General features: G+C 41.6%; 1 protein-coding gene and 1 pseudogene across 9 annotated transcripts in view; one reads left to right on the top strand and one right to left on the bottom strand.

Annotated features, from left to right (window-relative positions):
• The window catches only part of HERC1 (HECT and RLD domain containing E3 ubiquitin protein ligase family member 1), a 252265-nt gene that overhangs the window by 68619 nt on the left and 156035 nt on the right, over positions 1–27611 (bottom strand). For 7 of the 9 annotated variants that reach the window (XM_027765801.1, XM_027765792.1, XM_027765774.1 and 4 more), the window contains 9 exons: positions 23724–23879; positions 21608–21714; positions 20577–20687; positions 15835–16011; positions 11147–11386; positions 10688–10771; positions 6364–6884; positions 3163–3938; positions 1848–2046 (listed from right to left, as the gene is read on the bottom strand). In XM_027765801.1, the coding sequence (XP_027621602.1) occupies positions 1848–2046; positions 3163–3938; positions 6364–6884; positions 10688–10771; positions 11147–11386; positions 15835–16011; positions 20577–20687; positions 21608–21714; positions 23724–23879 (2371 nt within the window). The remainder of the gene's footprint in view (positions 1–1847; positions 2047–3162; positions 3939–6363; positions 6885–10687; positions 10772–11146; positions 11387–15834; positions 16012–20576; positions 20688–21607; positions 21715–23723; positions 23880–27611) is intronic. The other 2 variants (XM_027765779.1, XM_027765791.1) reach the window with 2 other exon arrangements.
• On the top strand, positions 16155–17644 carry LOC102477937 (ATP synthase subunit d, mitochondrial pseudogene; annotated as a pseudogene).

Raw genomic sequence — 27611 nt, 5'->3', positions numbered from 1 at the left:
GACTGCGATACAATGGTATACACGCAGGTGCAGCAGTTTTTTCTTATGTGGGACGTTGTTCAGCCAGGGAGACAGCTCCAGCATTAACAAAGTGTCAGGCAACAGCAGGGAATCGGAGACTGAGAGGAAAGGGGGAGTCGAAAGGCCTGGTAAGTGCCTGTGGGAGCCAGGGGACATGATTTTACCAATTAATCCCATGCTTACACTAGTTAGGGGCCTGAAAGGTGACAGGGACTCAAGGCACTACCAGTCCTGAAAGGTGACAGCGAGTCACGGCACTACCAGTTCTCTGTGGATTCCTTCAATACCACAACTGCCAGAGCAACTACAAACCATACTAGCTTGGACCATCATTCCTTTCTTTCTCTTTTCTTGAACAGAAGCAGTTTCTGGAACTATGTTACTCCAAGTAAGATAATTAAGAAGCAGGACATGTGTGGGGACTGGCGATGTTAACTACTACTAGGGTTAGTGTTTCTTTCCTGCAAGATCACAGCAATAATTTTCCAAGTTTGAGCTAACGATCACAGCATCAGAATCACTAGGGAAACTTAATTAAAATGCAAACTATCACTCCCACCAAACCTGCTGAGTCAGTTCCCACAGCCAAGGGCTTTAAAAAGCTCCCCTTCCCCCCATTTGTAAACACAGAAAACTGAAACCCAGAGCAGTAAGAGCTACCGTCCTCATCCAGTCTCTAAGACATCAGTCTAACAATGGGAATAATAATAACCTGTCAACTCGGGAACCAGCAGGTAGTATGGTGGTTAAGGCGCTGGACACTCCCATATGGCTGACCACAGTTCGAATCCCGGACCTGGTGGCTTGCTTTCTCACTCCCCCCCCCCACCTCTCTCTCTCTCCATGTCTCTCTCTGGTCAAATGAAAATAAATGAATGAATAAATAAAATTTAAAAATAAATAAATAAATAAATAAATAACCTGTCAACTAAGGGAAGGGGAAACAGAAACACATGAAAGAAAGGCTAGCTATTCTGCTCTTGAATTTCACTGAAACAATTTCACTGAGCTTAAAGAGCTCACAAAACAGTCTTTCCCTCCAGGTCTTTTCTCAAAAGTTTAAAAGTTTTAAGTTGTAAATACATCTGGCAGATTGAAACAAAAAGAAATTTAAATAAACAAACAGTATTTGGAATTTATAAACCTATTAAGTAGGGTTGGTTGAAGAAGCCTCATAAGACATGCTCTTTCATTTGAAAAGTAGACTTACTTGATCTTATAGTGAGAATGAAAGTATAGTTTAAAAATTATGCTTAAGGGGCCAGCAGATGGCATGGTGGCTAGGGGCGCTGGACAACCACATACCAACTGTGGTTTGAGTCCCGAACCTGGTGGCTTGCTTTCTTACTCTCCTCTCCTTTCTCGTTCTCATGCTCTCTCACTCTGTCCCTCTCTGGTCAAATAAAATAAATAAATAAATAAGCTAAATAAAATAATTTTTAAAAATTATGTTTATAAGGAAAATGACCTGAGAAACTGTTTTTTATGAAGGTGAGCATTTTCTTTAGATTCTAGTACTAAAAATACAAGTTTTTACTTTTATGAGAAAAAAAATTTAAAAGCTTTGCCAGAAAGAAAGAAAAATACATAAGGAGATAGAGTGTTGGAATATTTGCTGGTTGGGAACTTTGGGCAAGTTATGAAGCTTCTGAGGGACACTTCCAATTTCAGTAAAATGGATCTGACTATATAATCGCTTCGGTTCCTTCTATTAGTAGCTGGACGCCAGGATTCTGTGGGGTACGTTATTCATAAGAGAACAATTGTGCCTTCAGAACCACAATTCAGGCATCAGCATGGCAGACACTGACGGCCAACATCTCTACCTGAGAAGACTAAGTGGCATCACTCCTGGGGACTCAGAGGCAGGCACCGTTTCTGTGTCCGTGACGGGAGTGGTGGCAGTTGTGGTGTCCTCCAGGGAGCTGCTCATGAAGGAAGTTGTGCTCGAGGCTGATGGGCTGGTGGTAACCGGTGTCTGCGCCTGCTGGGCTTGGTCGCTTTCTTCAGTTTGCTGGTCAATCTCTGCACACCGAGATAAAGGTAGAGACCACAGTATGGATTTGTTTTTCTAAAGTGACAGTGGGAATGGAAAACTTTCAACTTATAATTGTAAGTTTCTAAATAAATTTAACAAGTATCAATTTCTATGAAAAAATTAAGGTTCTTACATATGTATGTCCTTGTATTCGCTACTGTGCTCCTTATTCTAGACTCTAAAGACAGTACTATAACAAGCTCTTGTAATTTAGCTCTTGCCAAATTGCCATGTCCCATCATACTCATCACAATCTTAACACTTCTACTTGCATGTACCTTTATTTGCTTATTTATAGTCTAAGCCAGCACAGGAAGAAGGGAAGTAAAGTGAAAGGAAAGGGAAGAAAAAGAGGAAAGGAAGCGAAGAGGAATAGGAAAGGAAAAGAAAGGAAAGGAAAGGAAGGGAAGGGAAGAGAAGGGAAGGGAAGGGAAGGGAAGGGAAGGGAAAGGAAAAGAAAGGGAAGGGGAAGTGAAGGAAGGAAGCAAAGAAGGAAAGGAAAAAAAAAGAAAAAACTTCATTAAGACGAGAGGCTTGGTTTTGTTCACTGCCACCTCTCTGGAACATAGCGTACCAAGCACCTGGTAGGTACTCAATAAACATCTATGGATGAATCTCATATTTTATTTAAAAAATTCACCCTATCCTTAAAGGCGAAGATAAAATGCAAAACAAGTTTTCTTTTTTTACAAACAATAAATAATCTATGAATGTAGCAGACCTGAAAATGTCCTTTAAAATGTCTCTGAAGGGTCAGCTCCATGGCCTAGTGGTGAAGGGAGCCAGGTGCCACATGGCCAATTATAGTCTGAATCCTGACTAAGCATGAAAAACATGCTTTCTGTCTCTCTCTCTCTCTCTGTCTTTCTGGCGAGCGCACGTGCCCTATAGCAAAAAAAACAAAAACCCTCTCCCTTCCTGTCTCTCTGTCTCTCTCTGTCTGGTGAGTGCACACACCCTGTAGCAAAAACCTCTTTAAAAAATTACTTTGGCTAAAAAAAAGGGTTACAAATCACTTCTAGAAGATTCACTCCTGACAGTTATGAATGTAAATAATATCAATAGCACAGAAGCAAAAAAAAAAAAAAAGTTGGATAACATACCTTGTTTAATTTTGCCCCCGAACTGATCTTCCAAAAGCCCGTGGACCACTAACTTATAGATCATGGCTTGAGCTCGTTCCAGATCAGCTAAGCCCAAAGCTCTCTTTATGGGGGACCGCATGACGGCTCTCTTCACCATGTGGCGCATCAAAAACTGCAGGGCCGCGCGCATCTCCACGTCCTCGTGAACAACCGGAGAGCTCGCACAGTCAGAGTTGTGGCCATTCTCAGCCAGGACTTTGGGTATCAGCAACAGCTCGGCATATTTACTACAGCCAAGGAGAGCACTGAGTGACTTCATGGCACCGAGGTAGAGATAGGACAGCTGCACTGCTCTCATTTCTGACTGGGCTATGTCGTGGTTTTTGGACACGTGTTCGTGGTTTTTTCGTTTTCCTTCTGTTATTTGGTGCTGTGGTTCCACACCTGGCAGTGATGGATCTAAAGAAAATGAAGTTATTTCGCTTTCCGATTTGGAGCTTGTGGTCCCCTGACTTTTGACATCATCTGATGTTAAGCCTGTTCGCACATCTAACGCAGATTCACTCTCGGGTTTCTGCTCCACGTCCCCTTTCTCCTCTGACTCGTGTCGGTGTTTCTTTTCGTGCCGCTTGGTGTTCTGTTTCCCCATGTCTTCATGAATGCCAGTGAGGTATGTTAGGTCCAGCAGCACAGAAGCTGTCAGGCCTCGGAATCGTGCCACATCAAAAGGCAGTGGTTCACAGGGTTCCAGGTTATACAACGGAGTATCACTAGGCGACCAAAAAGTTGGGAAGCTTTAATAAAGATCAGAATGACACAGGAAGAAGCAAGTGAGGGAAAGACAAGGAGGAAGGTACAGAAAATAATGTAGACAAAATAAGACGCATCATGTACACAATACAGAGAATAATTCACATGAACCACAGGAGTCATTACAAACAGAGAGAAAAATGAGTCTACTACAAGAACATGGGGAGATGTGATGCTAATGCAGAAGGGCATGAGATGTACACGTGCTTTCAAATGAAAATATTCACAATTATATGACGTGAGCCAGGAGGCGTCAAACTTGCTGTAAAGGCCAGATAGTGCATATTTTAGACCCTGCAGGGCTTATGGTCACCACTGCAACCACTCGATTTTGCCATCATAATGCAAAAGCAGCCACTGATAGACTTCAACGAATGAGTGTAAGTTTACTTACAAAACAGTAGGTGGGTCAGATATCATTTGTCAATCCTTGATTTAAGCTATTTAGACACTTTGTATAATAAATCTAGTTTATCAGGTAGACAATAGATACTATAATGTATCTCAGAGAAGACCTTGTTTCATAAAAACATTTCCTCTAGGGCTGGGTGATGGCACAGCAGTAGCTCAGTGGGTACTGAACCCACATAGGACAGGTCCTGGGCTCGCTTCCCAGGACCTCTCTGAATGCTCCAGATATGCACACATGCCTGGAATCTGGGTCCATTGGGACTAGGGGTGGACTGCAGCATGGGGTCACTTTTTGGGGGTACTATCTCTCATGAAAAAAATACAATCAATTAATTAAAATTTACTTTGCAGTCTTTAATGGTTCTAATTTGTAATTTAAAAAGAAATATTATTATATATTTTCCAATATTTGGCAAGAATTTCCTGAAATTTGGGGATGTTATAATTATACAAAATATAATAGAAATCTTCAGCAAGTATAAAAAGTTTTCTTGTACTAACTTAAACCTTGGTTTTATCTTACCTTCTTAACTTTGGCTCATTTTTCTAACTTGTTTTACTTTATTAATTTACTTTGCTGTATTGGATGCCTCTTATCAAGGTATCATAAATCTTTTCTGAAACAAGGCAAATAATGAAAGGATAGATATCTTCATGTACTTTATAAAAGTGTCATGGAAGGGCCAGCAGGTGGCATAGTGGTTAAGGTGCTAGTAATTGCGGTTCAAGTCCCAGACTTGGTAGCTTAAAAATCACATCAGGTCTGTATGCATGCATGTCCAGAACTTGAGAGGAGAATAGAAGAGAAAAGGTTGCAGCATGGCTATGTCCCCGGGGGTAGTTTCTCATTTTCTCTCTCTCTGTCTCTCTCTTTTTTTGGTGAGCACACATGCCCTATGGCAAAAACCTAAAATAAAAGAGTCATTGGTTTCTTATTTAGCCTTAGTAGGGTGGAGGAGGATCCTTTAACCTCTGAAATTGTGTGTAAACTTTATGTATGTATATTTTTCAGTTGAGAATGTCCATAGCATTCATTGATTGTCTACCGCCAATGAACAGTAAGAGTCACTGTTCTAAGTGCTGTTCCATGTCATATTAATAATGAATTTATAGGAATTACATTAAGCAGTATAATGAACGGTTATATAATACCAATAAATTTATATTTTCAAATGATTGATATAATTACTCCTGTACGTAAGTACAGGATTAAATAAGTTCTTTTATGAATGGAGATTTTTAAAAAAACATATGAAGTTTCTATTTCACACATATCCTATCTGAATGTTTGTAAGTACCTAGTTTGTATCAAATAAATGTAATTTTCATATCCAAAATACTGCACATTGAGGGGACAGAAATATGTGCTTCGAAACAAAGAAGACAAACCATGAATTCTTAAAATCACAGATAATCCAACCTAATTTTAGTACTTCAAACATTCCCATCCTGTCTATATGCAGGGCTCTCCCAACCCAAAATATAATCAGCATATCAGCTGGCTGGCTTTTTACTATCTCAGTGAGTAATGGAATTGATCAAAAAGCAAGAAGCGAGATAAAAAACAGAAGGATCCCAGTTAAACCTAAACTTTCCCTAAAGAAGAAATACTAAAAAACGGCACATTTTTTAGACCACTAGTATTTCAAGGAACACAGTTTGGAAATACTCATTTATGAAGTCATAGTACCTATACCAGCTGTCTGAAAAAATTCTTTAGGGCCCAGCATTTGGCTCCCACGTCAGCCTGTATATGTGGGTGTGCATGCCTGGGTCCATGATCCTGCCTGGCTGAGAAAGTGGGGGTGGGAGTGAGGGGGACTGCGGCAGGAGATCCCTCTGGGGGTGCATACCCCTCTCTAAATAAGTAGAAAAACTTAATCAATTGAAATTAATAGGCAGCTCACTGAACACATACAATTACTCATGGTGCATAGGTTCTGGCCCATTCCACTGTTAAGTACTCATTTGCTACAAGTGTAACTCAATGGATCATACCTGATGGTAATCTCTGCTTCGTCCCACTGGACCTTGGCAGACGTGCTGCCCTCTTTGACCACTCCCAGCAGCGTGGCGTGGCGCCCAGTTTGCTTGTGAACACACCGACCTCCAACTCTAAGGCCAGCATCAACGCCTCCTATGACGGCCAGCACAGGCCACACCTCCATGCACAGCGTCCTCAGCTGCGGCTCTGAGAGGTCGGCGAGGCCATGCCTACCATGTTTACCTTTCTCTTCCTCTTTGCTCTCCTTCTCCTCTCTCATTTCATTTTCCTCTCGGCTTTGGACCGAGCGGCTTTTCTTTAGTTTCTGACCTGACTCTTTAATACACATCTTAATTTTGTGCAGCCTTTCCATCATTTTCTTGTTAATGCAGTAAGTCCAACGATCTGTCCGGTGAAGGATTCGGATAAGCTGAATAGTGGCCTCAGCCAGCACTGCTGCTACTGGACTACAAATGGGGTCCCCTGGAAGTAAGTCTCGTGGTGTGCCACGCATCTGCATATCACAAATTTTCACCTACAAAGGAAAAGTGGGTGGAAATGTGTGACATTAATAGTTTTATTAGATATTACATTTTATGGTACAAAAATAATAATATACACATTACATATAAAACTGTGGCATTATATTTCTGTTAGTCGCGGTAATTCTAACACATGGACTCCATGTGGAGTTAGTGTTTGGTCTGCTAATACATGAGTATCAGACCACCTGGCCCACAAGGAGGAGAGAAATGTCACACCCGCTGGAGTTAGCAGCGGCATTATAGTTCTGTTAGTCATGGTAAATTCTAACACATGGACTCCATGTGGAGTTAGTGTTTGGTCTGCTAATACATGAGTATCAGACCACCTGGCCCACAAGGAGGAGAGAAATGTCACACCCGCTGGAGTTAGCAGCCGTATGCCCCTCTGGAACAAGCTGCCCTGTCCTTTCAACCTCCTGTGGCCTATGAGTTCCAGCACTGCTAGAACCACTTGAAAGATGGATATGGGGATTAAGGTGTACACGAATGACTCAAGGTAGTCCAAAAACAGCTTTGAGGATATACTTTATCCTCAAGACTCCAGAAAAATGAGTCCTATGGCCATCTCATATTGTTCAAAGGGCACAAAGGTAAAATTATAAACCTAAACAGTTCAGATAGTCCCCATCTGGACACACATTACCAACAAAACATGGAAGTTAAGAGAGGAGCCAGACTGTACACGCCAGATAAGCACGTGTGTGCCTGTCTTTCTCGTAGAAGAAATAAATGAATAAATAAACTTAGAAAAAAAGAGAAAGAGGAGCAAGACTTGGGTTCAAATCCTAACTCTGCATACTCTTGGGAGATCATTTATTTTAATTGCCAGAAGGCACATATGCTAACCAGAGATAGGCAGAGACAGAAGGGGAGAAGAGGGCAAGGAAAAAGCATTCCCCAATAGGGCATGGTTATGCTGCAATCCTTTCTCCTCCATTTCTTCACCCTGTTGAGATTTTGGGCACACACCTACATGTGCCTGGTGTGTTATCAAGTTGCTGGGGCTGGGATTTGAACTGCAGTCAGTGTCAGTCATGTTGGATCTGGTTCCCTTAACAGGGCCAGCTCAAGAAATCATTTGATCTCTCTGGGACCAGCAGTTCGTGTAATGGCTATGTTGCTGAACTCCCATGCAGTCGAATGCAGTTCGAGTCCTGGACCCGGCGGTGTAAACTCAGGCCGGGCGCACGTGCGTGTGTCCAAGATCCGGAGAGGAGAATGGAGTAGAAGGGACTACAGCATGGCCATCCCCCTTGGAGGGTGATTTCTCGCTTTCTGTCTCTCTATCTCTCTCTGTCTTTCTGGCGAGTGCATGTGCCCTATAGCAAAAACCTCTCCAGAAAAAAAAGAAATCATTTAATCTCTCTAAGCCTTAGTTTTTTTACCTGGAAAATGGGCACTAATATTAGTATCTGTGTCCTACTAATATTAAAGATGAAAAGAAACTATGTATATTGCTTATTAATACAGGGCTAGGAATACTGTAAATGGTCAAAAAATGTTAACTCTTAGTATTATTTTTCTCAAGATTTCTGAAATTTATCAGAAAAGCCTTCAAGAATAAATTGATAGACAACACAGTCTGAGGATGAATAAATTTCTTTAAGATTTGTAAATGCTGGAAAGCACCAGTTCATCATTCTAACCAGAACATGCCGTAACCGATTTTGGGCAGCAAGAATATAATCAGGGTGACAGAGGGTACCAGGCACCAGGCAGCCTCTTTACTACATTTCCAGTTCCGTTGTTTAGGAAGCAGTTCCCCTTTGGCATGAATGACTAGCCTTTAGTTATAACTCCTTGAAATTAAAAAAAGAAATATTTAAAAGTATAGAATAATTTTTTGGGGGGGACAGGTTTTTGCTATAGGGCGTGTGCGCTCAAAAGAAAGACAGAGAGAGACAGAGAGACAGAAAGCGAGAAATCCCCCACCAGGGGGGATGGCTACGCCGCAATCTCTTCTCCTCCATTCTCCTCTTGGGATCTTGGGCACGCATGCACACACCCCCGGCATGAGTTTAAGCCACCGAGTCCGGGACTTGAACCATGGTCAACTACATGGGAGTCCAGCAACGTAGTCATTATGCCAACTGCTGGTCCCAAAGTATAGAATAATTTTTATGGTTAGATTTACCAAGTCCAGAATTTCCATTATGGAAAAACTGTACATGAGATGATAACTTGATTACTTTCCACTGCGAAATAACTAGGAATTCTTCAGAACAGACCTAAACTATACAACAGCCTGAAGAGAAAGGATAAGGTAGAAAAAATATATCCCCCCACTGGTAAGGGAGACCACAAGGAATTTGTCTCTGCCTGGGTTTTGGATAAGGAGAATAAAACATTTTCAGTGAGAAGATGCTATCTATGATTCGAGTGTTATGTCCCCCTCAAAGCTCATGCTGTGACCGGGTATCTAAAGTGGTGGTATTGAGAGGTGTCTGGGCGAAGGATCCTTCATGAATAATGAATGTTGTCTCACTAACTGCTTCCCTCAATACTGGGTTGTTATAAAGGTGAGACTGGTTGTTACAAAGCAAGATGGCTGGCTGTGGGCATCTCTCTCTGTGCACTGCCCACCTTCCATTCTGTCTGTCTCAGCCATGCTGTGACCCAGCACTTGAGGCCGGCCAGATGTCAGCTCCACGCTCGTGGACCTCCCAGTGACCAGACTTATAAGCCAAATAAACTTCACTTCTTTTTCTTTCTTTCTTTCTTTTTTTTTTTTTTTGAATGATTTTTGCTATAGGGTGCGTGTGCTCACCAGAAAGACAGAGAGAGACAGAGACAGAAAGCGAGAAATCAGCCCCAAGTGGGGATGGCCATGCCACAATCCCTTCTCCTCCAGTCTCCTCTCGGGATCTTGGACACGCATACACACACATGCACCTGACATGAGTTTAAGCCACCAGGTCTGGAACTCGAACTGCGGTTGACTACATGGGAGTCCAGTGATATAGCCATTATGTCAACTGTTGGTCCCTAAAACCTCACTTCTTTATAAATCATCCAGTCTCAGATATTCTGCTATAGCAACATAATAACGGACTGACACAGAGGGTATCCTTTTAAAAACTTATACTATCTGTAAGGTTTGAGAACTCCCTTCACTGACTGGATGAATGGTAGTTTCCTCACCACAACTGGAACACATTTTTATTCAGCTAACAGAGCATCTTATTATATTCACAATTATTTCTAGATTTCTCTCTCAAGCCCATAATTACAAATGAATCAGATTATCCCTAAAGTAGTTCCTGTAACTGTATATGTATTTGAAAGTTGATTCCATTTATTCAAATTGGTAACATATCAAATAGTGCCTTAAGATGAAGTAAAGGTAATTTCTTATTTTCTCTTTCTTTTTTATGTATGTATTTATTTATTTTTAGGTTTTTGCCACAGGGACAAAGAGGGGGAAAGTGAGAAATTGCCCCACAGGGGGCTTGACCCATCTCCATTCTCCTCTGGAGACTGATCACACATACATGGGCCCAGTGTGGTTTTCAAGCCTCCAGTCCCAGACTCGTACCATGGTTGGCCATATGGGAATCCAGCACCATAAGCACCACATCGCCTACTGGCCCCTATCAAGGCAATTTCTTTTCTTTTTTTTTTAAAGGCAATTTCTCAAAACATCTAACCATCTTCTAGAAAAATAAATGACCTTACTCAGGTATTCTTAATGGCAGAAATAGTTTTTTATGCTTATAAACTGTCTTATACTAATAATTATTAGTGAGAAAATAACAAATACCCTTAGGCATAAGTATAAAGGTTTGAGGTGTACCTTTTCCCCTGGATTGCTGCTATAGAACATCACACATGGGTACAACTCTGCTGCATCCACATCTTCAAAAGCTAATTTAGGCTCCTAGAGGACAGCAGAGGTGAGGAACAGAAAAAAGTTTTAAAAAAGCAATAATATCCAAATAATATCACATTAAAATTCAAACATCCTATGAAACAGAATTTAAATTACCAAAGCCAAACCTCAATGAACTTTGTTAACCAACCCAGAAAATTCTACATATAATAAATACTAATTTGTTCGTCTGTTTCAAAAAACTGGGGTTTTACTATCTTTCTGCTGTTTGATGCTGACCAATGTTAAAAGAACTAAGAAGTAGTAGAGAAAAAGGGGAGGAGAGTGAATGGTGCATAAAGAGCATGACTAGCATTTGAATAACTGACAAGTAAAAATAAAAATGAGAAAACGCTCAGTGCTTGTGAATAGTGGTTTCAGTACCTCGCCATTTTTCCCAAAGGAGATGGTCCTGGCTTCCATGTCCAAGACACAGGTGATAAAGTCTCCTTGGGTGAAGCTGGACAGCGTCAGCGTCTGCTCCCCGTTGTGGTAGAGGTTACCGCTGTAGGCCCTGTACAGCCACATGTCCGAGGTGGTGCGGTGGTTAAAGTCATGCACAGGCCAGCGAGAAACTCCAACACACGTGCCTTCGTTACCTCTGTTTTCCTTCACAATGTAGAACTACAATTTAAAAAAAAAAAAAGCAGTAATGCTCATTAATATTCACAAACTTGTTTCTAAACTATTAACTACATTAACTGATACTAGGGGATACGTTAATAATACTTATGCATTTATAGGAACATGTTTTCTTTTCAGCCTAAGTCAAAGCAACATAATAAAATGAAAGAATCCCGTCAATTTATTTAAAAACTTTAAAACTGTATTCTTTACCTTATATAAAATTTAGAATAACCTTTAAGTATCTATAGATAATTCTGAAACTAGGAAATGTGTCTAGTCCAGAAAACTGTTAGTGGAAAGCTTCGTTTCTTTACATACAGACTTTAAATCCTCTGTGCCTGCATTTCTGTCCCCAAAGGGTTAATATGCCAGGCCTAGGACTGCTTTATACAGATATGTACACATCAGCTGAACTTACTATAGACATTATTTAGATTAAGATATTTTGTGAATCAATACAATGTGGGAAAAAGTAAAGGAATGGAAATCAATTCCAGATACCAGTGACAGGGTGGGAGGAGGATGGGAAATGCCAGAGGGTGAGAAATAGGGGGAAAGATACATATACAAGAAACAAGAATTGGAAAATTATATGTTGACGGTAACAGGTATGATTAAGCCACTTCACAGTGTATTCTGAATGGACAGTCACATTTGGTATGCTGTAGTGATGTTCACTGAGAGTATGTAAAATAAATAAATAATTAATTTAAAAAAATTAAAACCCTTAAAAAAGGGGGGGGCTACTTGCAACGCTGGCTGTTGGGTAGTAGCTGATAACTCAGCTGGCAAACAATTTCCTACTCTGACACAAAACCTCCCCTAAATGGTAAAGGTGGCTTGCAGGCCTAGGATGCTTGAATGATGTGGTTTATGCTGAATCCCTGCTTTCCTTCTGGGAATCCAGGGTTTTTGCACATGCCAGTAGAAGGTAGCCACATAAACAGCTTCCAGTAAACACCCCGGGCCCTGAGTCTCTAAGAGGCTTTTCTGAAACATCACACACGTTGCTCGCTGCATTTGTGTGGCTGACGGGAGGAGGAGCTCCATGGAAGCCCGCACATGCACTCTCCCATCCTTTCCCTGGTCTCCTAGCCACATACCTGTCTCAGGATGTGATGGATACTAAACCTCAGCCATGAGGTTCCTGTGAACCTCCGAATGTGAGGATGATCTTAGGGACCCTTTCCACAGTGATGGCAGCAATGAGATTTGCTCCTGGCTCATTAAAATATAGTTTTAGCATTACTGGGGAAAAAGAGAGGAATGGGAAATGACAAACTCTGGTGCTTGGGTGACTATGCAATGAGAGGTAAGTTGCTGTGAAAATTCAAAGTCATAGATCCAAGCACAGGACATCTGGCTCGCTAGGTCCCCTGGCTGCTCTTGACCTTGTGGGCTAACGTGAGGAAAATGGAATAGCTCAGGTAAAACTTGTGTTGCTGTCCTCCAGGTGGGAAGAGAAAGGGTCCAGACAATCTCACAAGGAGAACTTGGGGGGAGGGGGCAAGAACAAAAATTAGTGTATAGTTAGTTATTCTCTCTACCTCCAGGGGGAGGGAAAATTACCAAAATTGAGCTGTGGGTGGACCAAAAATACTAAGAGTATGTGTTGCTTGGGGCCAGCAGGTAGCATAGTAGTTAAGGTGCTGGATTCCTACATGTTCAACCAGGTTCCAGTGGCTTGAACATCATGCCAGGTGCATGTGTGTGCCCAAAAGCCTGAGAGGAGAAAGGAGAAGGGATTGCGGCGTGGCCATCCCTCTGGGGGTGATTTCTCACTTTCCTTTCTCTCTCATTCTGTTTCTCTCCTGTGAGTACACATGCCCTATGGCAAAAAACTAAAAATGACTGCGGCTGGACTAAAAACATACCTTTAATTGCTGGAAGGTACATATACTTCCAGAGAGACAGAAAGAAAGAGGGAGAAGAGAAAGCACCTCTGAATGGGCTGTAGTCACCCCGCAAACCCTCCTCCTCCATTTCTCCATCCTGTGAGGGTTTGGGGCATGCATACATACACACCCAATGTGTTCTTAAAGCCACTGAGGCTGGGATTCAAATGGCAGTTGGCTATGTGATAGCAGGTCCCCTTAACCACTAAGTCCCCAAAATTTCGGAGCTGGCCTCCTAACATTTTCTTAAAGATTTTATCCTGAATAATTTCCAATCCTTCTGGTTAAGTTGTGAAAAAATGCTTTTGTGTAAAAATTCTGTTTCTCTTATACTGAAATCTCTGAACAAAAGATTTGAAAAAATCTGAAGTTAAATTTGCAAGGAGAATAAACAAAACCCTGTGACCCAAGGAATTGTGAGGAACTGGGGAGGGCGTCAAGGATCTTTGCTTTTCGTAAGTATTCCTAAGAGTTCTCTCCTAGAGAAAGAAGGCAAGTCTATGTCCTGGAAGCCACTGTGAGCACTTTAAAGGTAAATTGACGGCTGAGCCTCCCATCGAACTGACTGACTAAGACAGCAGAGGTGACCCCAGCTCCTGCACTTTCCATAAAACATCTCCAGAAGTCCACAGTCCAGAGACACAAAAACTAATATCACGGACACAAAATCCTTTTAAAACTGACTGCTTCAGACAGCCCCTCTAAAACCAAGGACTCAACTAAATTGTTCAGAATAAACTAGGAAGAGAGGGTGAGAGGCCCCATGATGACAGGCCTCATCTGGGCCCGGCTAGCCTGCATGGCCTATCACATGTCCTGACTAGGGATGCCCTAAAAATGGTGAACTCTATTTCTCCAGGACACGCCCTGTGGGATGTCTTGTGTGTGCACTGTTACAATACTACCTTAGCCCTGAAAAAAATTAAAGAACAGGAGCCAGCGAGTGGCATAGTGGTTAAGGTGCTAGGTTGTCATGTGGTTAACCATGACTTGAGCACCAGACCCAGCGGCTTGCAACTCACACTGGGTGAGTGTGTGTGCATGCCCAAAAATCCAAGAGGAGAATGGAGGAGGGTTGGCAGCGTGGCCATCCCCTAAGGCAGTGATTTTTTTACTTTCTGTCTCTGTCTCTCCAGTGAGTGCACATGCCCCATAACAAAAATCTCTCAAAAAAAAGAACAAAGTCACAAGGCCAGCATGTGGCATGGTGGTAAGGTATTGGACTCACACACGTCCAACCATGGTTTTAGTCCCAGATCTGGCAGCTTGAAAATCACACTGGACACATGTGTGTACCTAAAACCCTGAGAGGAGAATGGAGGAGAAGGGATTGTGGCATGACTGTCCCCCTGGGGGTAATTTTGCACTTTCCCTTCCTCTGTCTCACTCCAGTATATGTGGCCTATAGCAAAAACAAAACAAAAACAAAACAAAACAAAGAAGGAAGTCTTAAGGCTTTTTAAGGGAACTTTATGGCTAATGAGATTTGTTTTAGCTGGCTAAGTGTAATCCCTAAAGTGCATAACTGAAATCAAGACTACAGGTTGGTCTCATAGCTAGATGGGGTCCTACTAATAGTTTTACTGTAAAGACGCTGTGATCGAGAGTGAAGGATGTGGACTGTGCAAAGGAAGTTACCAGAGCAAAGAGTGCCTGCTTGCAATGTTAGCCCTTGGCTGGCACTGGGGAACTTTACTGGTAAGCAGTTCTCTACATCAATAAAGAAATTTAATTGATAAGGCCAGTTCATTGTGCCTAGGCTGTGTGTACAGACAATATGGTTTATGCTAGACACTGGCTTTCCTTCTGGAACTCTAAAATTCTGTACATGCCAGGCAGAGGGTACCAGATCCTGGCATGTGACCAGCCCCCAACAAAAACTTAGGCACTGGATTTCTACTGGGCTTTTCCAAAAAAAAATATCACATACGCATTCTTTCCACTACTAGGGGGAAAATGTGCTGCTCTGTGTGATTCCTCATGGGAGAGGTACATTATGATTTTTTAATCATCTTTTTAAAATGTTAAGATAATTTTAGAATTACAAAAGAATTACAAAAATAGTACAGTTTCTGTCTATCCTTCCATTAGTTTTCAATTCTGTTAACCTCTTACATTATATTTAGAACACTATACATATAGGCTGAGTATCCCTTATCCAAAATGCTTGATCCCAGAAGTTGCTTTTGAATTTTGGAATAATTCATATACACAATGAGATATCTTGGGAATAGGATCCGAATCTAAACGCAAAATTCATTTATGTTTCATATACACCTTATACTCACAGCCTGACGATCTTTTAATATATTTTTGGATTACAGAGTTGTAACTATGTTCCATCACATAAGATCAGGTGTGGCACTCATAGCATCCTATCGGCACTAGCTCAAAAATTTCTGGATTTTAGAGCACTTGGATTTTGACATTTTTAATTAAAGATGCTCACTCATAATTTTTTTTTAAATGTCTTTCCATACACCTTTATGAGAATGTGGGAAAAAAGAACTAACACACAAAATGCTACACATGACTTAGAACTCCACTCACCTTCCACTGATAGCACCCAGAAGTTACTCCAGTTGATGCCAGTCCATATCCTTTTCCTCCACTACCATGAGTCAAAATCTGTCCATTCTCCACTAGGCAACACTGAGCTTTCTCTGGGTCAAAAGATACTTCTTGTATAGGAAGATTCTCATCTTCTTCCTCCAGCTCTCCCTGCTTCTACCAGAAAGGAAGTTGGGTCAGTATTCTGTAGTACCCTGGAGCTCTGGTAACATATATTTGGAGCCTCTTCAGTTTTATTCTGCAAATATTTATTAAATATCTACCAAGTGTCAGTTACTGTGCAAGGCAATGGGAACACGATGATAAACGACCTTGGTCCCAACCTGTAAAGGGCTTCCAATCTTTATAGTTAAGAGACAGAGAGACAAACCGTGCCAGTACTACAGTGGAAGACTAACAGAAGTGACGTGATAGGTGCAGTAGAAACATACGAGTGTCTACCCATGCTTCAGAAGGCCAAGGTGAGCATTCAAAAGCAGGCACCTTCTAGGCCGAGTCCTGAATGATGAGAGGGCATTAAGCAGCTCGTCAAAGAAGAAAGAGGCATTTCTGGTCATGTGTCAAGGCACAGAGGCACAACAGAGGTCAGTGATGTCAAGTGACTGCCACCAGTATGGACTATCTAGAGGGTGAGACTGAGAGAAAATGAGCCCAGGAAGAGAAAAACCAACAAGATCATGGGAGGCCATGCATGCCATGTTCAGTTAGAACTTTACTCCACAGACAGCACAGAGTGCCTACCAGGATGGTTTGCAGAAGAGAGCTGTGATCAGATCTGTGCTTTATAAGCCTCATTTTACCAGAAGGCAGAGAGACTAATGAGAAGACTGCTGCAAGAGTCCAGGTGGGAAGTAGTGAGAGCCTGAATTTATTCATTAATTCCATGAGCATCTGCTCTGTGCCAGGCAGTGTCCACAGGTCCTCTCTCTTCAGCAGTGTACAAGATGTCTGTGCTCACAGAACTTAGGGCTTGGAAGATCTATCCAGGGCCTGTCTATCCAGCAGTATATAATATGTATCTCTGCTCTCATAGAAACTATATTTTGGAAGCAGAAGATAGAAATGAATTAAAAAGACAATGCAGGTAGTAAGTTCCATGTGGAAATGAGAACGGGTGCTGTGTGAGCAGTGTGTGGCAGCTATTCCAGAGTGATTAGTGAAGAAGCAATACTGGGTTGTAGGAAAAGTCGTGATGTAGTTTTTCTATGTTTTCTATGCATGAATGCATCATGACTTCCAAAAACCCAATAACTAAGTTGAGATCTGAATGTTAAGAACTTTCTGAGAGGCTAGGGTTGGTGAAGGATTACAAGATATCTGGACCAAAACTTGCTCTAGAAACTATTGACTGGGTAGCATTTAGGGAACTAATACCCTGAAACCAAAAGGTCATTGTTAACTCCCTGAAAACCTAGAACAAGACCCTCACCTCCAGAGTGGCTGCACTACCTGAGAACCTACCAGCCATCGACTGGGCTTACTACAAGGCCAACATGGCCAAGGCAGGCTTGGTGGATGACTTCAAGAAGTTTAATGCCCTGAAGGTTCCTATGCCTGAGGGTAAATACACTGTCCAGGTGGACGCTGAAGAAAAGGAGACATGAAAAGTTGTGCTGAGTTTGTGTCCCTCTCAAAGGCCAGGATTGCTGAATATCACAAACAGCTGGAGGTGAAGAACATCATTCCATTTGATCAGATGACCACTGAGGACTTGAATGAAGTCTTCCCAGAAACCACATTAGACAAGAAGTACCTCTATTGGCCTCAACAGCCAATTGAGAATCTATAAAATTTTTGTGTCTGGAAGGAAGCTCTGGTCCTTGTCTTACAAACTCTGGGCATTAAAAATAAAAGTAATAACATAGAAAAAAAGTTTCTGAGAAACATATCTAGAGGGAATAGCCAGTTCAAAATCTTAAGGAAGGAACAAGATTAATGACCTCACGAAATAGGAAGAAGGAAAGCTGTTTAGAGTATAGTGAACAAAAGGGCGGACACAAGGAGTTCTATATTTTATTCCAAGAATACTGAGAATCCCCTGGAGTCTTCTGAGCAGAGGACCAACGTGCTCTGATGTGCAATTTAGGAGACCACTCTGAACCCTGTTCAGAGGATGGGCCACAGATGTAACAATGGAAGCAGAGACCAGTTGGGAGGCTGTTACACAGTCCACGTCAGAGCAGAGGAGATGAAGGTGGGAAAACCCAAGTTCTGTTTTAGAGGGAGCTTTCAGAACCTAGAGATTGTATGGGCAGAGCAAATGGCGGTGGTGGAGGGGGTGATACAAAGAGAGAAACCAAGCTTTTTTGATTTGTAGGTGTTTCTGCTTGAAGAACTAACTAGGAGGCTAGAAAAACCTGGAGAGGAAAAGGATGTGATAGAAATAAGCATGCTATTTATTAATTATTATTATTATTATTATTATTATTATTTTGGTCATAGGGTGCATGTGCTTGTTGCGGGGAGAGCCAGAGGGAGGGAAAGTGAGCAATCACCCTGGGGAGGAAGCATGCTGCAATTCCTTCTCTTCCACTCTCTTCCTGGGATTTGGGGCGCACGCACGCACACACGAGCGCGCACACACACACACACACACACACATACACACATGCCTGGTGTGATTTTTAAGCCACCAGGTCCAGGACTCAAACCAAGGTTGGCCACCTGGGAATTCAAATTCAGCACCTTAACTACCATGCCACCTGCTGGCCCCCAAGGACGCTTTTTTTTTTTTTTTTTGAGATTTTTTCTACAGGGCATGTGCACTCGCCAGAGAGAGAGACAGAGAGAAAGTGAGAAATCATCCCTCAGGGAAGATGGCCACACTGCAATCACTTCTCCATTCTCTTCTTGGGATTTTGGGTATGCACACACACACGCCTGGTGTGGGTTTTAAGCTGCTGGGTCTGGGACTTGAACCACAGTGGACTACATGAGAGCCCAGCACCATAACCATTACATCATGTGCTGGTTTCAATATATATATAAAATTTTATTTTATTTTGAGAGAGATTTTTGCTATAGGGCACATACATTCACCAGAGATACATCCCCTGGAGGTATGGCCATGCTGCAATCCCTTCTCCTCCAATCTCTTCTCAGGATATTGGGCACATACGCACACACATACGCACCTGGTATGAGTTTTAAGCCACCAGGTCCAGGACCTGAACCACAGTCAACTACATGGGAGTCCAGCAACATAACCATTATGCTACCTGTTGATCCCCCAAGGATGCTATTTTTAACACACAGAGAATGAGATGCCAATTAGACTATCATTGAAGTGGTGAAAAAAGTAGGAAATGGGTTTATAAGCCAAGAATTCATGAAAACTGTTAAAACCAGAATTAAATATTTGGGAACCAGTGGCACATGGTATGAACTTTTCAACTGTCACCTCTTTTCAAAAATCCAAGAACTATCTAGGAGGTAAAATCCATGGAGCCTAGTGAACAAGTGGACTGAGACACTAGGGGAGTCTGGAATCACCAGGATTCAAGTTTAGAAAACTAGGTGAATGGTACTGCCACTAATCAAAAATTAGGTAGGTAGAAAAGGGGGAGAAATGCAGGCTAGCACTTAAATTTGGAAGGCACCCCATGAAGACAAAAATGGTCATGGGTATGAACAAGAAGCTAGAAAAGTGAAGGAGAAATTCTGAGAAACACCAACGCCTTGGGATACAAGCGAGGACTGACGGAGGGTGTGTGGAGATGGAGAAGTTGGTGTTTGAGAATAACACAAGGCTAGAATTTTCAGCGGTCAAGTAAAATGTGGACAAAAAAAGTCTCAAGCAACAATTAACATGTATCTTTGTCATTTGATTTGGAGGCCTTGATGAAAAATAAACTACTGGGGCGTTTTGGCCAGAACCACCATCTTCCAGTAATTCACCCTAATGATGAACACAAAGGAGGAGAGGCTCCCAATATATGTTCTCTAGGCCTTTTAGAAAACATGGAGTTATTCCTTTGGCAACATATATGCAAATCTACAAGAAAGGTGATATTGTAGACATCAAGAGAATGGGTCCTGTGTTCAAAAAGGAATGCTCCACAGATGTTACCAAGGCAAAACTGGAAGAGTCTGTACAATGTCACCCAGCCTACTGTTGGCATTGTTGTGAACAAACAAGGGCAAGATTTTTGCCAAGAGAATTCATGTGCATATTGAGCATATTAAGCACTCTAAGAGCAGAGATAGCTTCCTAAAACACGTGAAGGAAAATGACCAGAAAAAGAAGGAAGCAAAAGAGAAAGGGACCTGGGTTCAAGTGAAGCACCGGCCTACTCCACCCAGAGAAGCCACTGTGTGAGAACCAATAGACAGGAGCCTGAGCTACTGGAACCTATTCCCTATGAATTCATGGCATGATGGGTGTTAAGAATAAACTAATCTGTGGGCTATAGAAAAGAAACGAACACTACTGGGTAAGAGATAATGAGAAGTAAAGAAATGGCTGAAATGTGTAGATTAGTCTTCCAAGAAGCTTAGCAGTGAAAGACAAAGAAGAAAGAAAAGGCTTTGTGGATGAAGTGTGATTGGGGAGCTGGAAGTGAGAAGTAAGCATGGGTCTAAGCTGTGGGGAAGGAGTCAGTGAAGAGAGGGACAGACATAGAGTGGGGAGATGGAACAACTGAGTGGACCTTGATCCTGAGGTAAGTGACAGGATATTCACTTACGCTGCCTAAAAACACCTTTTTGGAAGAAACAATTACCTGTAATTTAATTTCTTGTTCTTTTTCTTTTATCTGAATAGCATGCTTGGCCTGAGCAATGGGTGTCTCCCACATACAATCCGACAAAAGAGAAAATAAGCGTTCAACAACCTATTGAAAAAGAAAGGTGAAATTTATAAGCAGTAATTTTAAGTATTTTTAGAAAGATATGTAACTGTAATATTAAGTGACATGTGAAGTTTGACTATACTAGTATCCAACAGCTACTTTTGGTGGTTATTTTAAAGTTAAATATCTTTTTTTCAGAAAGATCATTAACCCACTAGAAAGCGGGTCCCATGTTGCTTAAATATGAGGGGACTTCAAAAAGTTCATGGAAAAAAAATGGACTTAAAGTACGAGTTTATTTTGGTGCAAAAAAATTTCAAAAGCCACATAGTCTAGGCCAGTATGTATCATGGTGGTTAAGGCACTGGACTCCCACATGGCTGACCATGTTCAAGTCCTAGACCCAGCAGCTTGGGAAGTATGTTGGGTGTATGTGCATGTGTGCCCAGAGTCCTAGGTGGAGAAGGGATTGTGGCATGGCCTTCACCCCCGGAGGGGCATGATTTCTCACTTTCCCTCTCTTTGTCCTTCTCTCTCCAGTGAGCACACAAGTCCTATAGCAAAAACCTAGAAAAAAAGAAAAAAAAAAAAAAAAGCCATGCAGTTTTTTCATAATTGACATTTTCCATGAGTTTAATGACCCCTTCACATATAGATCTAGGATTAGGCCACACAATCCCCATGCATTTCTCTTTTTAGAGGTCCAAACACAGTAAAAAAAATTCCAGATTTTCCTTTCCTTCTGACCTTGCAAGTATTCCTTAACCTCCTACTTTTCATACTCCATAACTTGACTTATCTTCCTCCCTCCTTGGGAATGAAATAACGAAGAAAGCAACCTTACAAGAGTAGTTATGCTACTGAATAAATGACACCTTTATAATGCAAAACATTGTAAGTTAAAAATTTGGGTGAATAATTTACAGATATGAAAAACATCTAACGACTTTAAAAATAGAAACCTGGGCCATTTGATCATCCTCTACACCGGATTCACAAGCTGGTAGCACAGCTTCAAGGACATGAAGTGCAAGGAGTCTTGTTCTTAAGTTACCAACCAGAGGAATACCTAGGGGAGGAGAAAAAGATACTTTTCTTATTATCAATGTGACTTATATTCTAAGTTAAAATGAACTTGAAAAAAATCCCTGAGGCTACAAAGCAATTGTAGGTAGAATGAGTTTTATTTTGACCTATTTTTACACAAATTCTAGATCAATCCTATACTCATAAATGCTCATGAATCAGTTTTTATGTGCATATAATGGAAAAAGCACTTTAAGAACTATCAGTGGCAAGTACCATGTAGCATGAACTATTAATCCTCACAAACCCTAAATTATAGCCCCATTTTACTGATGAGGAAACTGACTTTCAGAGAAATTAAGTAACAACCAAAGACATATAGCTCAGTAGAGGCAGAATATTTAAAAAATTGCTATTCTTTAAATCCCATGCTTACTCCACTCTCTCACTGTCTCTGTCCTATCCATGCCCTATCTGGCTCACAGAGATGGTTAGGGTCAATGGGGAGTGAGCAGCTTGTACTTTTCTAAAGTATACAAAGGTAGAGACAGAGTAAAGTGTGGGGAGCCAAAGAGGAGACGTGAGGAATGTGCAGGACGTGACCACCAGAATAAGACCAGGGTCTTTATCCAGACATGGCCTTGGGCAGCTGGATTGTTATGAGCAGAACGTCTTGGGATTGTTTTGAACGGAATGTTCCAAAGTATTATTATAACAACCTGATAAATTCAGTAAGGACTTAAAATCTTACATCACAGAAGTCTCTGGAGTGTGTATAAATATCAGCAATAAAGTACATTCACGGCTAACCAGTATTGACTGGCAGTCCTGTTTCTATCCTGTCTTCTTGTCTTTAATCCTCACTCCCCAACTCAGGAACTGTTTGCCGTTGGCGGGTCTGACAGTAATGATGCAGCAACGTGTACTCTTATAAAAACACACACAACTGTACTAAGACCAGCTGGAAATAAATGAACATTTGATTTTTCTTTATGCTTTAAGAATGAAATATTACATAAGCCTTGCCTTATTAGAGAAAAAAGGTTGTTGTTAAGTTATACTAGTTAGGATAAACCACTAAAGTCTATTGAGAATATAAACATATGAAACAACAGGTACTACGGAAGATTATATTGCGTTTTAGCATATTTAAAATAGACTAGGGATAATGGAAAGTTCCAGAAAAAGATGGTACAACATTGTGACTACACTTAGTATTACTGAATTATACACTTAAATTGTTAAAATAATAAATCTTATGTTGCATATGTTTTACCACAACTTAAAATAAAATTGGGCCCAGAAAAGTCTGACATTAATCTGTCTAAGCTGACTTTTAGACTAAGAACCAAGAACTAAGCGTAGTGTATAGAATATAGATATCACACAATCAGAAGCCCTCATCCAGGTGACAGAAGTCACATCATGGTAAGGGACAACGGCAAACTCTTGATCATGTCTTGATAATCCAAGACATGAGGTCAGAACCTGTGCCAAACTATCATATGAGGATATTCTCCACTTATCTATTTATTTATTTTTAGAAAGATTTTTGCTATAGGGCACGTGTGTTTGCTGGAGAGACAGAGACAGAGAGCGAGAAATCACCCCCCCCCAGGGGGGGGATGGCCATGCCACAATCCCTTCTCCTCCATTCTCTTGGGATCTTGGGCACGCAAACAAACATGCACCAGGAGTGGGTTTTAAGCCGCCAGGTTCAGGACTTGAACTGCAGTCGACCATGGGGCAGTCCAGCGATGTAACCATTACGCCATCAGCTGCTCCCTTCTCTATATATACTTGCTTTAGTATTGTAATCTGAATACCTACAACGAAGTTCTTCAAGTTAAATCCACCATTTTCTCCAGTACTATTAATTTACTATCAATTTTTACCCCTGAAGTCAGCTTTCTTTTGCCCAAATAAGTACTTAGAAAACAAGAAAAGCTTTGAAATTAAGGCCAATTGCCCAGTGTTGGTAAAGGCTGGCATTATCTTAGTAAAACATGTTATATGCAGACACATTCTGAAACAAAGGCAGAGGGCATGTACCTGAGGAACACTTCTGAGAGGCTATGTTTAGAAGCACCTCTGTCCACTTGGGGGAGGCCATTTTTGACTGAATTGCTTTTGAAGACACAACTCTGCGAAGGAAAACTAAAAAATCCCCTAGATGGAGTTCAGCCGCATGCTGTTTCCTGAGAGCAGCTGAGGAGGGAAGAAACAAGCTGATTATTACAACCAAAGTTATCTGAGACAGGAAACAGTCTTATCACCATATAATTTACATTTCAATTCAGTAAACACAAGTCTAGTTCAAAGTCTAGGTTGTCAACAAGCTAATGAATTTTGAAAACTTAAAGAGCAGAATGGGAAAGGTCAGAAAACAAAGTTAAACTTGAAACCCTACCTCTGTGCACAGCAAGTGAGCACAATATGTGATACACACTTGTGCTGTTCCTTTTTTTTCCTGTTAATTGCTATTCTGAAAAGCAATGGTTCTCTTAATTCATGAGGCCCCAACCAAATTAGGAATCACATCTTTAAAAAAGACTTCACGTTTTCAGATTCTATGAAGATAAAAATTTCTAGGCCCAAGTCTGGTTTCTTCAGAACAAACTCTTTGTATAAGTAAGTCCACGCCATTTTGCCCTCACCAGTCTCTCTCTTGTCACCCCTCTCTGTTTCTGTCTACCCTGAGCACTCTGAAGCCACAGAGAACTATCTGCTTTTTAAAAGAAAAATTTTTATTTTACTTTATTATTATTATTGTAATATTTCCAGAGAGAGAGAAAGTAAGAAAGCAAGCCTCCAGGTCCAGGACTCGAACTGTGCTGGCCATGTGGGAGTCTAGTATCTTTTTTTTTTTTTTTTTTTTTGAGAGTTTTTTTTGCTATAGGGCGTGTGCATTCATCAGACAGACAGAGAGAAACAGAGAGACAGAAAGCGAGAAATCACCCCCTAGGGGGGATGGCCACGCCACAATCCCTTCTCCTCCATTCTCCTCTCGGGATCTTGGGCACGCACGCACACGTGCCCAGCGTGAGTTTAAGCCACCGGGTCCGGGACGTGAACCACGGTCAACTACGTGGGAGTCCAGCGACATAGCCATTATGCTAACTGCTGGTCCCCAAGGGAGTCTAGTATCCTTAACCACCACCTGCTGGGCCCCATGCTCTTTCTATTACATGCCATGTTCTTTTATCACACCACTGTCCCACCTCCGCCTGGTGAAGTCCCACTCAGGGCCCAGGGGCAGACATGTGTCATGGGGGCGGCTGTCCAGAAGGAGCACTAAAACTTGAAAAGTGATGACAACCTGGGGACATATAGGGGTACTTTAAACATTTTGTGGAAAATAGAAAGTATGAGTTTATTTTGGTGCAAAAAAAATTGAAATCCATGTATAGTTATTCATAATATGCATTCCCAGTGAACGTTTTGAAGACCCCTGATACATACAGTACTCCTTTCAGGGGGATTCTGACATGTTGACTTAAGAGGTGCAAAGACAAGTCAGCTGTAATAGAGGGAGCCCTTGCTGAAGGGTGTGCTTGAGTGCCAACAGTTCAGTAATCTGCCTTAGGAAGGTGCGATCCGTGAACTGGAGGACTTCGGTTTGGCCGCTGTAGATGTGCTAGCCTCCTCCACACTTCCTCTACACGGTACTCTTCATCTTCTTTGCTTAAATGCTAGGCGAACATTTTTTACGGTGTTACTTTGAAGACTATACAGGCATTAGCCTGTCCTGGATCCTCACACGTCTCACTCCAAGCTCATTCCTTCACATTCCTGCAAGACCCAGTTCAAAGGCTACCTCTCTGTAAAGCCTTCTGTCTTGGTAGGGGGCCCTGGGAAAATCCCTTTTACCTTCACCCCCTGTAAGCATTTCTGTAATAAAACACTAAATTAATTAAAGACTGTAGCCCTTAAATATAAAACTGGTGATACAACTTGATGATCCAGTTTGTTTCAATATCAATGCTACCTTTGAAATGAAGGCTACATCTTACTTTTAGTTAAGTATGTTAGGAAGATTGAGGGGTTAGTAACACCTGGCAGGCTACCTCAGAATGCCTAGGCACTGCTGACCAGAGTCGCCTATTCCCAGCCGTCCCCATACACAGAGTCCAGTGGCCCTCTCTCTAGGAGGGGAATGGACGTGGAGTGAACTTGGTCTGCTGTCGCACTGGGTGAGATCCAGTTCTTGGTGACCCATAGGCCAAGGAGTGACTCTCCAGCCTGCTCTGGGCTGTCCGTTCACACTCAGCACAGAGTGCTGAGACACCACCACCCTCACAGCCCTCTATCTCCCACTGGGTCTCAGGAAAGCAGGCGGCAGCATGAAAAACTTGTTCACCAGAGCAGGGTGGAGAGAGCGAGCGAGCCTGTACCTGCGTCTCAAACCACAATGCTTTGTTCTCCATTTCTCTACTCTGTCAGGATCTGGGGTACACACATGTACCAGGTGCACTGTTCAAGTCACCAAGGCCGGAACTGGAACCATAGTCAGCCATGTGAAACCTGGCTTTCTATGTATATCACTTAACTGCTATGCTGAGGGGCCAGCCCAGAAAAGCATGTTTTTATTTTATCATCCCATGAGTCTGTCTAAGCTCTCTGTATATAAACAGGGAAAAAGAATTTGCCACTAACTAGTTTAGCCTCTGAAACTGAAAAGGCAGTCCTTAATCAGACTTGCAGGCACTCCTCGATTCTGACCTAAGAGCTTTAGTTATTTCTTCTGGGCTTCTTGTATTATCTGGTAATGATTTATTTATGTATCTGCCTCCTTCATTATCCTAGAAAGTCCCTGAGAAGCGCCAGCAGGTGGTGTGGTGGTTAAGGTGGCAGGACTCCCACATGGCTGACGGCAGTTTGAGCTGGGACCCAGAGGCTCGACAATCACAGTGGACACAAGTGATGCATGGATGCCTAAAATCCAAAGAGGAGACTGGAGGAGGAGGGACTGTAGCATGGCCACCCTCCTAGAGAATGATTTCTCACTTTCTCCCTCACTGTCTCCCTTCTGCTAGTGTCCTATGGAGGAAAAAAAAAAAAAGAAAGAAAGTCCCTGAGGGCAGGGATATTGTTTCCTCGTTTTGTATTCCCAGGGGACTCCTTCTACCCACCTACCCACCTACCAACAACAATCTTAGCATTATTTAACCTGTATTGTAGTTCATTTCTAATATTATTTTATTTCAATATTAATACTAACATTCACTGGGGTTTTGGTGCCAGACACTTCTCTAAGTGTTTTATATGTATTATTTAATTCTCACAACAATCTTAGGATGTTGCTTCTATTATTTTCCTTATTGTATAGATGGAGGAATTGGGATACAAATGGTAAAATAACTTGCTCTCTCTCTCTGTCCATACATCCTACCCAGACAGGACTGCAGGGCTGCCAGAGTTTATTGTGTTAATGGGAGAGGGTAGGCTCATAATCTTTTTTGAACAAATGACCAATTTTTGATCCTCAGTCCCTTAATTTTTTTTTACATTATTTTTTTCCATCCAGAGTACATTGTACATTGTCTCAATCAAGCACAGCAATATACATGTTATTGTCAACAAATAATTTTCCATTTCTTGTTTCCTGTATGTTTTACTTCCCCTCCCCTATCCTTGATTCCCTGTCTCTTACCCTCAGCCATCTCCCACTCTCTTCCCACAATGTCTCTGGTATCTATGTTTACTTTCTATACTGTTTCCCCCCCATTTTTTATTGAATCACTAAAGATCTTAATCTAAATATTTTCATAGCAAACACAGCTGATATATACATTTCCTTGAACACAAGTCTAACTTTAGGCATCCTATAATCCTATAAAGTATCACCTAGCTGGGGCTATATATCTTAACTGCGGTCATCGAATGGATTTTTTTTTTTTTCTGGAACTTTTCTTTTTTTTGTAACTTAATTTACATTCT

This window comes from Tupaia chinensis, unplaced genomic scaffold (assembly GCF_000334495.1).
Source record: "Tupaia chinensis unplaced genomic scaffold, TupChi_1.0 Scaffold000063_1, whole genome shotgun sequence".
In the NCBI taxonomy this organism is placed as follows: domain Eukaryota; kingdom Metazoa; phylum Chordata; class Mammalia; order Scandentia; family Tupaiidae; genus Tupaia; species Tupaia belangeri.
The sequence above is the reverse complement of the archived record's forward strand: the minus strand, read 5'-3'. Positions and strand labels throughout refer to the sequence as shown.